This window comes from Leptopilina heterotoma, unplaced genomic scaffold, assembly GCF_015476425.1.
Source record: "Leptopilina heterotoma isolate Lh14 unplaced genomic scaffold, ASM1547642v1 Lhet_68, whole genome shotgun sequence".
Classification (NCBI taxonomy): Eukaryota; Metazoa; Arthropoda; class Insecta; order Hymenoptera; family Figitidae; genus Leptopilina; species Leptopilina heterotoma.
The window spans coordinates 509713-525079 of NW_025111157.1; the positions used below are offsets into that span (position 1 = coordinate 509713).

General features: G+C 27.5%; 2 protein-coding genes across 8 annotated transcripts in view; one reads left to right on the forward strand and one right to left on the reverse strand.

Annotated features, from left to right (window-relative positions):
- The window catches only part of LOC122510227 (dopamine receptor 2-like), a 212362-nt gene that overhangs the window by 138610 nt on the left and 58385 nt on the right, over window positions 1–15367 (reverse strand). The window lies entirely within an intron of this gene.
- Window positions 70–15367, forward strand: part of LOC122510228 (protein Diedel-like) — a 128576-nt gene continuing 113278 nt past the window's right edge. The window contains exon 1 of one of the 2 annotated variants that reach the window (XM_043624709.1): window positions 70–612. In XM_043624709.1, the coding sequence (XP_043480644.1) occupies window positions 241–603 (363 nt within the window). In that variant the 5' untranslated portion in view covers window positions 70–240 and the 3' untranslated portion in view covers window positions 604–612. The remainder of the gene's footprint in view (window positions 613–15367) is intronic. The other variant, XM_043624708.1, reaches the window with a different exon arrangement.

Below are 15367 nucleotides of genomic sequence, written 5' to 3' on the forward strand. Positions count from 1 at the left end.
AAGGAAAAAGTGTTTCAGTAATAAAAAAGTACCGTCAAGTTTAGAAATTTAAAATACATTTCAAAAATTAAAAATACAATATCTGAAATCTTAAAAACACAATATTTGAAAAAACAGAAGAACCGAAGAATAGAAAAATACAATATTTGAAAATACGAAAAATACAATATTTGAAAATAAAAAAATACTACAATTTGAAAAATTAAAAATACACCACGTGCAAAATTATACAAACAAAATATGTTTAAATTCACCTTTCTATTTATTGTATCAGTGACAATTACATTAAATTTAAAAATGAGTCGTGCCGAATGTTGTAGAGCTTCGACAATAATTTTTAAAGCACGTGTGAAAACTTGTAATGATTTTTACGGAGCGTCAAATAAAGCGAGACTTGGAAATTGGGGTCGTATAACAACTGATGCTAGAAGTTGTCAAATTTCTCTATGTAATGATGGAAGACCATTAGGAGATAGCTCATATTGTGGCAATGGACCATGCAATATGTTTGGTTGCAATTGTGACGACGGTTGCAAGACAGGAAATAAACTCGAATTATTTAAACTCTATAATAAGGATGATATTGAATGGGCCAAATATTAACATCCAGAAGTACGTATTTTTTTGTACTTATCAAATTTTGAAGCATAAAATTATTTTTTTCAAATAAATATAGAACAAAAATTTTTTTCATGTTTTATAATAATTTTCTTTCGATTTATTTTTTTCCTTCTGTGCTTTTTAACACTCTATTCAGAGTTGAGACAATAATTTATTCTTTCCTGAGATGCAATTTAAATTATTCTCACAATGACGTATTTTTGTATTTTATTATTACACAGTTTTCTTAAGGATGTCAAATTGAGACAAAAAACGAATCAAAAGTTTCGATTCGTTTTTTGTCTCAACTGTTATCAAAAAAATTTTTGAGAGATAAAATGGTGGTTTAATTTCTTTACTTGAGAACGCCAAGGTCACCACCAGGTGGCTAGAGAAATTCCAAGAAGGAACGAAAGTGCCATCTAGCGGTGACCTTGGCGTTCGCAGGTGGAGAGCAGCATGCACATTGAATCTCAAGATGTTCGGCAATATTCGTAATTCTATAATTATTTATAATAAAAATTAAGAAAGTTCGTCAATTAAGAAAAACGGATTTCAATTTTTTATTCATTTCCCTTTACGATATTTTTATCGTCTTTAATTTTTTTCTAGAAAGTACTTTTCATATTAAGAAAGCGTGGCGAAAGTCGAACTTTTCTCAACTCCTCTGAAGAGAGTGGCGAAAGTAAATTTTTGCATGAGGAAAGGAAATTTCAAAATAATTATTTATAATAATTTCCAAATATATCTCTTTTTAAAGTTTACAGGAAAACTCTAAATTTTAGAGTCTTTTTTAGTTGCCTCATAAACTATGAAATTTTCAAGAATTCTAATACCAAACCATCAATTTCTTCTATTTCTGAGAATAATTTATTTTTAAACCACTTAATTCTTCAAGAACTATCATAAAATTATTATGTACTTAGAAATTATTTGAATTATTTTAAATATCTACTATTTTAATAACACTTTCCAAAAGAATTCAATTATTTAAACAAAATTTTAATAAAAATACCACAAGAATTCAATTACTTAACAATTTTTTCTTTATAAATTTCTTCAAACCAATTCAACTATTTTTAATTTTTTAATGAAATTTCTCGAACAAATTCAAATATATTTAGAAAATTGAAAAAAAATAGTTCTGAAAAATTCAATTATTTCGAAAAATTTAAGTAAAATTCTGTTAAAAATTCTATTATTTAAAAAAATTTTGACAAAATTCTTTACAAGATTTAGTTAATAAAATTTTCCATAAAATTCTTCTTAAAAATTCAATTATTTTAACAAATAATACATTTTTTTATGGAAATTAAATTATTTTAAAAAATTTGAATAAAATTCTTCGCAAGAAATCAATTATTTTCATAAATAATAAAATTTTCCTCGAAAATTCAATTATTTTACCAAGTTTTGATAAAATGCTTTATAAATATTTTAAAAATTATAATAAAGTTGATCATAGAATACAATATTATTTTCGTAAAATATCACATTCTTCCTTGGAATACAATTATTGTCAAAATTTTTTATCAAAATCTTCGAAACAATTCAATTATTTTCATAAAAAATAAAATTCTTCGAAGCAATTCAATTATTTAAGAAATTTTAATAAAATTGTTCGTCAGATTTCAAGTATTTTCAATTTTTTAATGAAATTTCTCAATGGAATTTAATTTTTTTTTTTTGAAAAAGTTTTAAAAAATTCGGAGAAATTCAATTATTATTCAAAAAAAAATTTTAATAAAATTCGTTGCAAGAATTCAATTATTTTTATAAATAACAGAAGCTTATCGTAGAATTTAAATTACTTTTTATACAATTTTAAACAAAATGATAGAAAAATGTAATTATTCTTGAAAATTTTATTAAAATTCGTCAAAATAATTCAATGATTTTAACAAATAATACATTTTTTTAATGGGAATTAAATTTTTAAAAAAAAATATGAATAAAATTCTTCGCAAAAAAACAATTATTTTCGTAAATAATAAAATTTTTCTCGAAGATTCAATTATTTTACAAAGTTTTAATAAAATGTTTTATAAATATTTTAAAAATTACAATAAAGTGGATCACAGAATACAATTATTTTTGTAAAATATACTTGCTTGGAATACAATTATTGTCAAAATTGTTTGGAAAAATCTTCGAAACAATTCAATTATTTTCATAAAAAATAAAATTCTTCGAGGCAATTCAATTATTTAAGAAATTTTAATAAAATTCTTCCCAAGAATTTAAGTTTTTTCAAAAATAAACATTTTCACAGGAATTCAATTATTTAAAAAAGAATTTTTTTTTAATTCTTCGTCAGATTTCAAGTATTTTCAATTTTTTAATGAAATTTCTCAATGCAATTTAATTTTTTTTTTTAAAGTTTTAAAAAATTCTGAGAAATTCAATTATTATTCAAAAAAATTTTTAATAAAATTCGTTGCAAGAATTAAATTATTTTTTATACAATTTTAAATAAAATGATAGAAAAATGTAATTATTCTTGAAAATTTTATTAAAATTCGTCAAAAGAATTCAATTATTTAAAAAAATTTTGATAAAATTCTTCATATAAAAATTCAATTTTAAGAAATATCCAATTATTGAATAAATTATTTATTTTTGTATTTAAATAATAATTTAAATAATAATAATTTAAAAAAAATTTCTTTATAAAAATTTAATTTTAAGAAATATTCAATTATTTAATAATTTATTTATTGTTGCATTTAAATAATTGAATTCTCGTTGAATTTTTTAATAAAAATTGATTTAAAAATAAATTTCAGTTAAAATTTCAGATAATTGAATATTAAAAGCATTATAGCGTGAATTTTTAGAAATAATTTAATTTTGAAAAAGGTTAAAAATAATAATCTTTAAAAATTTGAATTTATAATTACAATATTCTTTATTATGATATGAAATAATGATTTTATTATTCTGTCATCTTAAATTTATCATAAAACACGAAGAAAGCGATCACTTCGAGTGGTCGGTTTCTTCGTGTTTTATATAACAATATCTTTAAAGTTGTTTAATTTCAAAATGGTTTAAATTAAAAATTTTTAAAAATCTTAATTCCTATAAAAAAAATTTTTTAAAATTAAATATTTCTAATATTGAAATTATTGTTTTCGAATAATTTTACAATTCAAGAAATTCATAAATAAATGTAATAGAACATTTTTTTTTGAGTATCCAATAATTTTTAGAGTAAATCAGGAATATTCTTTTGGGTCAGGGAAAAAGTGAAAATCAGTCAGGAAAAAGTCTGGAAATTAGGGAAAAACAAAATTAAAATTTTTTTTGCAACCCTGTAGAAAGAGTTTCTATATACCTAAGATCAAATTTCTGACATAAAAGAAGTAAAATAATTTTTTTTTGCAAAAAAAAAATGTTATTCTTAATCTCGAGTGAAAGAGAATTCTATAAATAAATTTCAATAAAATATCTGTTATTTTCATTGAATTTGTGAAAAATGTTTGGCAGTGTGCCAGAATAAATAAGATAATTGAATCAAGAAATAGTTTCCTCTCGGTGTGTATAGTAATGTTACCAACGATTCTTTACATTATTAATCTATTATATATGTGTGAAATGCTTTCTCTCTCTTGATTCCATTTTCCCTCTTTTGACTTTGTTTTGGAGTCTAGAATTGAGTCTGGTTAGTCTTTTTTCATTGGTCAAGGACGGTCTCTACACTGACGTATCCCGTGGTGACGTAGATACTCGAGAGCGCGCATTCTGATATTCTCGTCGGGGTTCGCCAGGCGTGACGTCCTTTGACCGATTCAAAGTCCATGGGGGAGAGAGAGAGAGAGAGAGAAGGAATATGAAAGAGAGTGTGTCGCGCTAACCGAGATTATAAGGGAGGGTCAAGCGTGTCGTAGTTGTTCGATTCCGGTGGGCGCCAAAGTATATCGTAGCCATAATATGGTAACCCAGTTGGGGAATTTATATGTACATCTATCCTCGTATAAGAAGAAACGAAAAATAGAGAGAAAGAGAGAGAGAGAAAAAAAAGTCATGCAAAAATAACAAAATTTATCATGCTATTACAACTAAACTGGTTTATCACTCTACACTGAAAGATATTTCACTATCCATCCAAAAGTCTCTTCACTAAAATCAATCTCTCTTTACTTTTGTTTCTCTCCATTCAATTTCAATCAAGTCCAAAGTTTTTTCTTCTATTTGCAAAATAATTGAAAGTTTCTTGTATTTTCGAAAAAAGAAATATTTTCTGCCTCTGCTCTGAAAGGAGTACTTTTCTTGTTTAAAAAAGCGTGGCGAAAGTAGAACTTTTCTCCACTGGGGCTCGAATCAGTGAAAGTATTTAAAACTACGGACATTACGGACTAAAAATAAAAAATTACGGACCAATTACTGACAAAAGATATAAGTTCGAGTCAAATAAAAGAACATTTTACTTAAAACTAGAAATTCAATTTTTCATAAAACATGAATAAATCAAATAAATATAAAACATGAATAATAATTATTAATAAAAATAATTTATAATAATTAAAATTATTATCAATTATTCAATTATTATTTACAAGAAGTTTTAACTAAAATTCTTCGATTATTTTTAATAATTTTCTAAAAAGTTCTTTGACAATTTTGAAATCCATTTCTTTACAATATTCAATTTTACGAAATTTCAATTATTGGTAAATTCTTTAATTAAATAAATACTAGAAAAATAGAAACTAAAAATAATATTTAAAAAAACGCAATTAATCTTTTTCAAAAAAATTAATTACAAAATTCAATTATTTTTTAAAATTCACGCTATATTGCTGTTAAATTTCAATTATTATCTAAAATTTTAACTGAAATTCATTTTTATGAAATGAAATTCAATTTTTATTTGAAAATTCTACTAGAATTCAATTATTAAAATACAAATTTAAATGCAAAAAGGCAAATAAATAATTTATTAAATAATCAAACGTTTCTTAAAATTCAATTCCCATAAAGAATCTTATTAACAAATTTTTAAATAATTGAATTCTATCGACGAATTTTAATAAAATTTTTAAGAATAATTACGTTTTTCGATAAATTTGATTAAAATTGTATTAAAAATAAATAAAATAATATATAAAAAATATATAAAATAATTGAAATTCTGCATTGAATTTCATTATTTATGAAAATAATTGAATTCTTGCGAAGAATTTTATTCAAATTTTCAAATATAATTAAATTCTTGTAAAAAATTAACTGGAATTCAATTATTTTTACAAAATTTTTGATAAAATTCTTGGCATAAATTAAAAATAACAAAATATTCTTAGCAGATCTTCAATTACTTTCAGAAATTTTAATAAAATTTTTCGCAAGAATTTCAATATTTTTGTAAAATAATAAAAATCTTTGCAGAGATTCAATTATTTTCAAAAGTCTTAATAAAATCCTTCGCAAGAATTCAATTATTTTCAAAAATATCAGAATTTTAGCAGAAATTCAAACATTTTAAAAACTTTTTATAAAACTTTTTTTGGTAGAAATTCAATTATTATTATTATTCTAATAATTAAATATAGAGTGATAAAATCATTATCAATTCAATTATTATTTTCAAGGATTTTTAACTGAAATTCTTCTTTAAATCGAATTATTTTTAATAATTTTCGAAAAAGTTCTTTGACAATTTTCAAATCCATTTCTTTACAATATTCAATTTCAAGTAATTTCAATCATTCGTAAAATCTTCAAATAAATATATATTAGAATATAAAAACTTCAAATAATATTAAAAAAATTCAAATTAAACTTTTTCAAAAAAATTAATTTCAAAATTCAATTATTTTTAAAAAATCACGCTATATTGCTTTTAATATTCAATTATTATCAAAAATTTTTACTGAAAATTAATTTTTAAATAAATTGTTATTAAAAAAAATTCAACTAGAATTCAATTATTTTAATACAAAAATAAATAATTTATTGAATAATTGAATGTCTTTTAATTCCCATAAAGAATTTTGATTTTATCAACAAATTTTTAAATAATTGAAATCTTTCGACGAATTTTAATAAAATTTTTAAGAATTTTTCGAGAAATTGGATTAAAATAAATTATATTAAAAATAATTGAAATTCTTAGATGAGTTTTATTATTTGTAAAAATAATTGAATCTCTAAAAAGAATTTTATTCTTTTCAACAATATTTAATTTTTGCGAAAAATATTATTACTCTTGAAAATAATTGAATTTCAGCAATAATTTGTAACTTTTCCAAAATTAAATTTTTATTCGTGTTTTCAGCTAAAACTCTTCCATAAATTGCATTATTTTTAATATAATCTTTAAAAAAGTTCTTTGAGAATTTTCAAAATTATTTGTTTACACTTCAATTTTACAAAATTCCAATAATTCGTAAATTCATCAATTAAATAATATTAGAAAATAAAAAAAAATTAATTCTACATAATTGTTATAGTTAAAAATATCAAAAATTCAGATTTCCAAAAATTTTAATTTGAAACCTTTTCAAATTTCAATTATTTCTAAAAATTCACGTTCTAATGCTTTTAATATTCAATTATAATCTAACATTTGAACTGAAATTCATTTTTTAATCAATTGTTATTAGAATATTCTACTAGAATTCAATTATTTAAATACAAACTTAAAATTCAATTCCCATAAAGAATCTTATCAACAAATTTTGTAAATCATTAAATTCTTTGGACGAATTTTAATAAAATTTTTAAGAATAATTACATTTTTCGAGGAATTTGATTAAAATTCTATTAAAAATATTTGAAATTCTGGTATGAATTTTATTATTTATGAAAATAATTGAATTCCTAAAAAAAAAAATTTAATGTTTACGAAAATAATTGAATCCCTGTAAAAATTTTATTATTTATGAAAATAATTAAATGATTGTGAAAAAATTTATAAAAAATTTGTAAATAATTGAATCCCTGTAAAATTTTATTATTTATGAAAATAATTGAATGATTGCGAAGAAATTTATAAAAAATTTGTAAATAATAGAATTCCTGTAAAATTTTTATTATTTTATTAAAATAATTAAAGGTTTGCATAGAATTTTATTAAATTTTTTTTAAACTATTGAATTCTTTTGGAAAATTTTATTAAAGGAATATTAAAAATAATTCAATTGAGGCTAATTTTTGAAAATAATTGAAATTTTGACAAGCATATTATTAAAATTTTTGAAAATAATTGAATTCCGGAGAAGAATTTAATTATTTTTAAAGATATAATTGAAATATTGACTCTAAAAATAAAGTTTACTATTTTCGAAATAAATTTTACTGTTTTAAAATAAAATGTTAATTTTTCGAAGTAAGCTTTACTATATTCGAAATAAATTTTACTATTTTCGAAGTGAAGTTTACTATTTCGCAAATAAAAAAATACATTTCTAAGCAAAATTCACTATTTTTAAAGTAAATTTTTATATTACTTTTTCCGAAGTAAACTTAACTATTTTCAAAGTTAAATTTACTCTATCCAAAGTACTTTTTTCTATTTCAGAAATAAAGTTTACTATGTTCGAAATAAATTTTACTCTTTCTGAAGTAAACTTTATTATTTTTGAAATAAATGTTACTATTTCCGAAATAAAATGTACACTTCCAACGCAAACTTTTCTATTTTTGAAGAAAATTTTACTATACTTCTAAAGTAAACTGTTATAAAAAAAAATGCAGTAAAAATTACTTTCTGCAAAAATGTAAAAATTAACATAAATGCAAAAAAATTTTTTAAAATTATAAATTTTACATTTTTGTAAAATAAAAGTAACTATTTTTTTCATGACCGTTAGATATTAATTCCTTAACAAAAAAAAATTTCAGAATTAAGTATCAATTATCCCAATAAATATCATTTTTAATACAACACCAAAAATTTTTTTCTTATATTGTTACACATACTATTTTTTTCAATAAAAATAACAACAAATACAATGTAAACCAATAAAATTGTTCATATACAATTTTTGTTTGTTTCTCCAAAAAAAAAAATCTCTCAAATTCTCAAGTTGGGAAAAAAATTCTTCTTTTTCGTAATAATTCCACGTTCAATATCTAAATTTTATTTATTTCTTGAGGATATTTCTCCTCTTTTTTTTTTCTTTTTATCGATACTGATGTGAAGTTAAACTTTCAAGGAAATAACGGTGTCGCTCACGATTTTCATATTTTTATATATGAAAAGAATGGACACCTAGTAATATTTTTCACAAAACATTTTATCGAATTGTATGAGACATTTCTCCAAATATTAATTTTTAAAAGTTGTTTTCTAAGTTCAGTTAAAGTTCAATTTTATTTCAATATTAATAATAATAATAATAATAATAATAATAATAATAATAATAATAATGATAATAATAATAATAATAATGTTTATAACAATATTAGTAATAATATTTATAATAATGATAATAATCATAATAATATTATTACACAATAATAATATTAATACATAATAATAATATTAATAAAATTTTATTTAAACCAAATATATAATTTATTTGAGTTAAATAAATGTATTAAATTTATTTTAAATTCTAAAATAACTTTCATAAAGTTAATTAGTTTCAATTATTAAGATTAAGAATGAATTTATTTTGAAAAAAAGGTCCAATTAGAGACTGAATTTTTACATTTAATTTAGTAAATATTACCAATAAATAGTAATTTTTACTAATTTTTTAGTAAAATTTACTAATTCAGATTTTGAGAGTATTTCATTTTTTTTAGAGAGCTCAGGGAAAAAATCAAAATTCTATCTGGACATCAGGGAAAAGTCAGGAAAGAACAAAATCTAATTTTGTTGGCAACCTTTTATTATTATTAGTACTATTAATAGTAATTAAAATTATTTACCCAAGTCTTTCTTAAAAATATTCTTTCTTTCTTTAAAAAAAAGCTTTAATTTTCGTAGTTTTTTATTATAGAATTATTTATTATCTATATATTTTTATTTATACGTGATAAAGTGTGTAAAATTGCCATTGAATTCAGAATAACCATTAGTTGAGGTTCGACATTGAAAGATTTTGCCCATATCAAAGTTTCCTCATTAAATTTCCATGTGAACGTATATGGTTTAACGTATATAGTATTAGGAGTGTTAATTATAACCAGAATAAGCTCACCATAGTTGCCTGTGCAATTTAGATGAGATTGCGTTGTTAATGTTCTTCTAAGCCAATATTTTTCTTTTACCACTCGAGAGAGCATATAATATATCACTTTAATTAATTATTATTTTCAATTTTTACTATATCGCATATAATTCAACAATTTCATTCTCAATTTTCATTGCTCTCTTCATTGCATTCAATTCAATTTTTACTTATTTAATTTTATAATTTGCATCATTTATTTCAAAGCGATTATAAAAAATATTTTATTCGAAAAAAAATGTCAATATACCGCTTTTAAATAATTTATTTATCTATATATAAAATAGAAGAATTTTTAATTAATTTAAATATTTTATTAAACTTAATTGAGAATAATTATTCTCAATATGGTTAAAAATTAAATTTCTTCTCTTTCTGTTTTTTTTTTTTAAGAGAGAGAAAGAGATTTTTGAATTTAATTCAATTTTTTTAATTATTTTTATCCACGTGCATTTTTTTTATACTTCTTTTTGGAGAAAACGAAGAGAAATAAATTCTTTTAATTTTCTCTGGAAAATTTATATATTTATCAGGAATATAAAAAAAGAGAGCAAGAGCGAGAGAGAGAGAGATTCTTTGCAATAACAGTAACATCTTTTTATCATTCTGTGCGCTTGAATCGTCTAAAAGGGATTTCGTTTATGGATCCCCTGAATCGCGTCTAAAGAGAAGTATCGATTTCCGGTTTCGGTATTTCCCGCACACGAATCCATTTCCGTTCGAAATGAATTCCCTTCGTGTTGAATCGTCATTAAAAGGTAAATATCGAACGATATAGCTGCTCATTTACAATCGTCACTATTTCAATCAGGTCAGAATTCTCGTAGCTAGTTAGATTGTCGCGATTGGAAATTATGATCGAAATCTGATGCGTCTTTATCATTTTTAAATCACCCCCCACCCTTCCCCTTTTTTCCTAATCGTTACATTTTTAATAAAAAACATATATATGTTTTCTTTTTTTATTATTTTTTTTATTGAAGTGATACGTATATTTTTATTATTTACATTTTTAATATTTTTTTTTTCTTGACTTGTGGCAATATTGTGATAATTCTTTAAGATAGTGTTTTATTTGGTAATTATTTTTGTAGTATTTTATTTAGTATTTTATGTAATACTTAGCTAACTTCTTCCTTACTTTTTTAAATCAAATTAGCAATTTTAAAAATAAGAATTAAAAATTTTTTAATTCAAATTTTTTTTGAAAACACTAAAAAATTTGAATTTTGGAGAAATTACAAATAATTGAAGAAATTCAAATATTTTCCAAAGTAATAAAATTCTTCGTGTTAAATTCAATTATGTGCGAAATTTAAAGAAATTCTCGTCAAAATTTCAATTCTCTTTATTAATAATAAAATTCTTCTTCGAAATTCAATTATTTTCAAAAATTTTAATTCTTGGCAAAATTTCAATTATTTTCAAAATTTTTTCTTAATTCAAATGATTTTCAATATCTACAATTTTAATAAAATTTTCCTACAGAATTCAATTAATTAAAAAAAAAATTTATAAAATTCTACGCAAACATTTAATTATTTTCATAAAGTAACAAAAATTTCACAGGAATTGAATTATTTACCTATTTTTTTAAAAAATTTCTTTGCAATAATTCAATTATTCTCATAGATAATAAATTTTTTTTAAAGAATTCAATTATTTTCATAAAAAATAATTAAAAATTCAAGAAAATAATAATTGAACTAAAATAATGAAAATAATTTTGAAAAAGTTGCAGTATATTCTTATAATATAAAATAATGATTAATGAATACTTTTATAAAGTTATTTAATTTCAAAAAAGTTTGAATTTAAAATTTTTGAATGTCTTAATTCCTGTGGGAAAATAATAATAATAATAATAATAATAATAATAATAATAATCTCCGCCGCTGGTTGTCCACTGCCGAGCATCGGTGATGTCTTTGATGTTCTGGGAGAAGCGGATGATTATCCTCTCCCGGACGCGGCTGCCGTCTTTGATGGCATGGGTGTGCTGGGTCTGGATGCATATCCTTAGTCCAGACATTACTGCCATTCTTGACGGCGTTGGTCACCGGGGTGGGATGCCTGTCCGCTGCCAGACTCGAGTGTCATTTTGGATATGTTCGGTGGACCTTGCAGTGGTGGCGGGGCTTTCCACCAAAGGGCAACCAAACAGTACACTCTACACATACACTTCTCTACACATATATGGGTTACACACAACTACATCACTTATACATCTTTTTTCACACATATGCACAATACACTTATCACACCCATATGATTGTTTCCTTCCTCGGCCCACTGGGAGTACCCTGAATCTTCGTTCACTCGTTTTCGGTGTTCGAGGCCTAGGGGTTGATGTGAGCTTGCTCTGCCGATGTGCCAGCCGAGGTAAGGAATCAGGAGCCAGCCCCTTCGGGACCCTGATCAGGAGAGTCTGTGGTGGATATGGAGGTCGGAATCCATATTGCTCCGGGCGAGTCCGGTCCGTCCGTGTATTCCGGGACCGGCTAAGCGGTGGTTGGGCCTCAGGGAACTGGGGTAGGATACGTCCGAGGGTATACCCGTTCCCAACTATACCGACCCGCCCCTCCACAGACGATGCGCTGGTAGCAACGAATTTATGGAGAATAACAATAAGGAAAACGATGAAAACAAAATCGAGATAATGGAGACTGGAGAGACTGAATCTGTTATTTTATCAGATGAGAGTCCCCAAGAAATAAAGGTTGTAGCAGAGGTGCATCAACTCCGTCCCACATGTAGAATGGAAACGGGAATGGCCACTGGAGAAACAGAGTCTGTTTTTATAAAGGTGAACCAGTCCTCTTCCACAAGTACGGAAGAGAAAAGCACAACTGCAGCTTTTGCTGCAAATGGAGCAAGCCAAGGTGGTCTTTTGATTCCGCCATGGGCCGAAGTATGGAAAATTATGCTTGGCATAATGACGGAACAGAGGCTTCAAAATGAAGCAATGGAAAAGACACTTTTGGCGATGGAAAGTTCCTTTAGAAAGAACACGCCAAATGAGGTAAAGGAATATATGGCCGAAGCAAAAGAAATCTCGGCCGGAGTCAGAAGCGCGGGTCTCGCTCTCCGGTCATCAGCAGATAGGCTCCAAAAAGCTTTACAACCATTGCAGTACCGAAGTGGGGGTCAAATGGCACGTTTTAAAACGCCGTCGACCACTCCGAAACAGAAGAGAGAACAAAAGACTTCCTCTTCTACCAAAAGCACGAAGAGAGGTGCCTCAACATCCCCAGAAGACCGGAAGATTAAAAAACCGGCTTCTGTACAAATACAGAAGGAGGAAAACATTAAATCCGACACACCGTCAGAGAAAGAAAATCCTGACGGGTGGAATAAGGTTGTTTCCAGGAAGGAGAAGAGAAATACGGAAAAGAAGAAGAATGAGGAAAAGAAGAAGAGCGAGACAAAACAATCGTCTAGCGGCAAAGGTCAGAAAAAGAAACGGAAAACGGACGCCATCAGAGTATCAATGGAGGACGGAAAAGTTCCTTCAAAAAAACTTATTGAAGAGCTTTTCGCCACGGTCAACCCTGCTGAAACAAAAACAGAGGTTCTGTCCATTAGAAGAACCAAAAAGCAAGATTTGCTTTTCGTTCTTAAAAGGGGACAGGAGTTCTCAACGTTCAGCAGCAAGTTTACCGAGGCCCTCAAAGGCAAAGCAATGGTCTCACCTCTGGTGACAAAGCGATCACTAGAGGTTAGAGATTTGGATGAGACAGCCGATACGGAAGATGTGACAAAGGCCTTAAAAAAAGCTTTGGGCAGGACCGAATTAGAGGTGTCCTGCAGACTCTTTACCCTGCGTGGAGCAGTAAAGATGGCAGTGATCCAACTACCAGAACCCGACGCAGATGCCCTGCTTACGGCCGGTAAAGTTAGGGTAGGCTGGATTAACTGCAGGATCCGCAGCAGGGTGGAAGTGGATAGGTGCCACAGATGCCTTGGCTATGGGCACATCGCAAGGGTCTGTAAAGGACCCGATAGGAGTAAAGCTTGCTGGAAATGTGGATCTCCAGATCATTCCCACAAAAACTGTGCAGGGGAATCCCATTGCACAACTTGTGAGGACAAGGGGATAAAGGAGACAAAGCACGCTCCAGGAAGCGGGTCCTGCCCCGTCTATAGGGAGAAACTGGAGAAGCTGAAGCAGAAGAGGTAAGATTTCTTCAGGTCAACCTCAGAAAGGGTAATGTTGCCCAAAATCTCCTGATGCAGTCTGCCAGAGAGAGAGGAGTGGATATACTGCTTATTAGTGAGCAGTATAAGAAGCAAGGATTCTCGAATTGGTTTCAAGACTCATCAGGTAGATCGGCAATACAGATATGCAATCCGGGTATCACCGCCGGTTCATTCTTGGGTACAGACAAGGGGTTTGTTTGGGCGGACGTGGCAGGTATTCGTATATATAGCTGCTATTTCTCGCCCAACGACCCATTCGGAAAATTCGACACTGAGATTCGTTCTCTTGAAGAAAGTGTGAGAGCTTTTGACGGGGATGTCCTCATTGCGGGAGATTTCAATAGTAAGTCGCCGGAATGGGGAGAGACTCGTCAGGACAGGAGAGGAATGTTGGTTTCCGACATGCTGGCGACGAATGGACTGGTGGTGTTAAACCGGGGCCACGAGTTCACGTTCAGGAGGGGAGAATCGGGATCTATCCTTGATTTAACAATCGCATCTCCCCGCCTAGCCCGCAGAATAAAAGAATGGAGGGTACTGGATGAGGAAACATTGAGTGACCACCAGTACATAGAGTTTTTAGTCTCTGAGGAAAAACCTCGAGGACGTACCGCACAGGGAGCCTCTTGGAATCTCAGGGGACTGAACAGGGAGAAGCTGGCGGAATCCCTAGAAGAGTCGCGACTTATTCGCAAATCAAACTGGGTGAGGAAACCAGCTTCTTTAAAGGGTATAGTGCGAGAGGCGAGGCGGGTGATTGTTCAAGCTTGCAATCACTCTATGCCTCGCCGGCAGAAAAGAAAAACGGGAAAGGGATCTATGTACTGGTGGAATGAAGAATTGGCCTGTCTTAAAGGAGAATGCCACGCAGCAAGGAGGCATTTTACCCATTCAAAGGGAAACCTCCAGCTGCGGGAAACATGGCATAAAGCCAGGCGTACTTTTAAGCAGGCCGTGAAAAGTAGCCAACGCCGTTGCTGGAAGGACCTAATCGGAGACTCCGAGAAGGATCCGTGGGGTTTGGCCTTTAAGATTGTCGCTAAGAAATTAGTGACAAGGCATAAAACCCCTGGTTTGGATGATCCGATTTGGGTCCTGAAAATCATAAAGACACTGTTTCCCTATGCGGAACCTAGCCCCAGAGAGGACTACACTCACTGCGTAGTACGAGACGAGGAGCTCTTCACGATTGAGGAATTAAAAAAGGTGGCAAAGACGTTAAGAAACGGCAAAGCGCCGGGCAATGATGGGATACCGAGCGAAATCTTAAAAGAGATTGTCGCAGTGGATCCTGAGTTGCTTCTTGACGTCTTTAATACGTGCTTGACTGCCGGAGAGTTCTTCGGTGACTGGAAAACGCAGAAGTTAGTCCTTCTCAGGAAAGG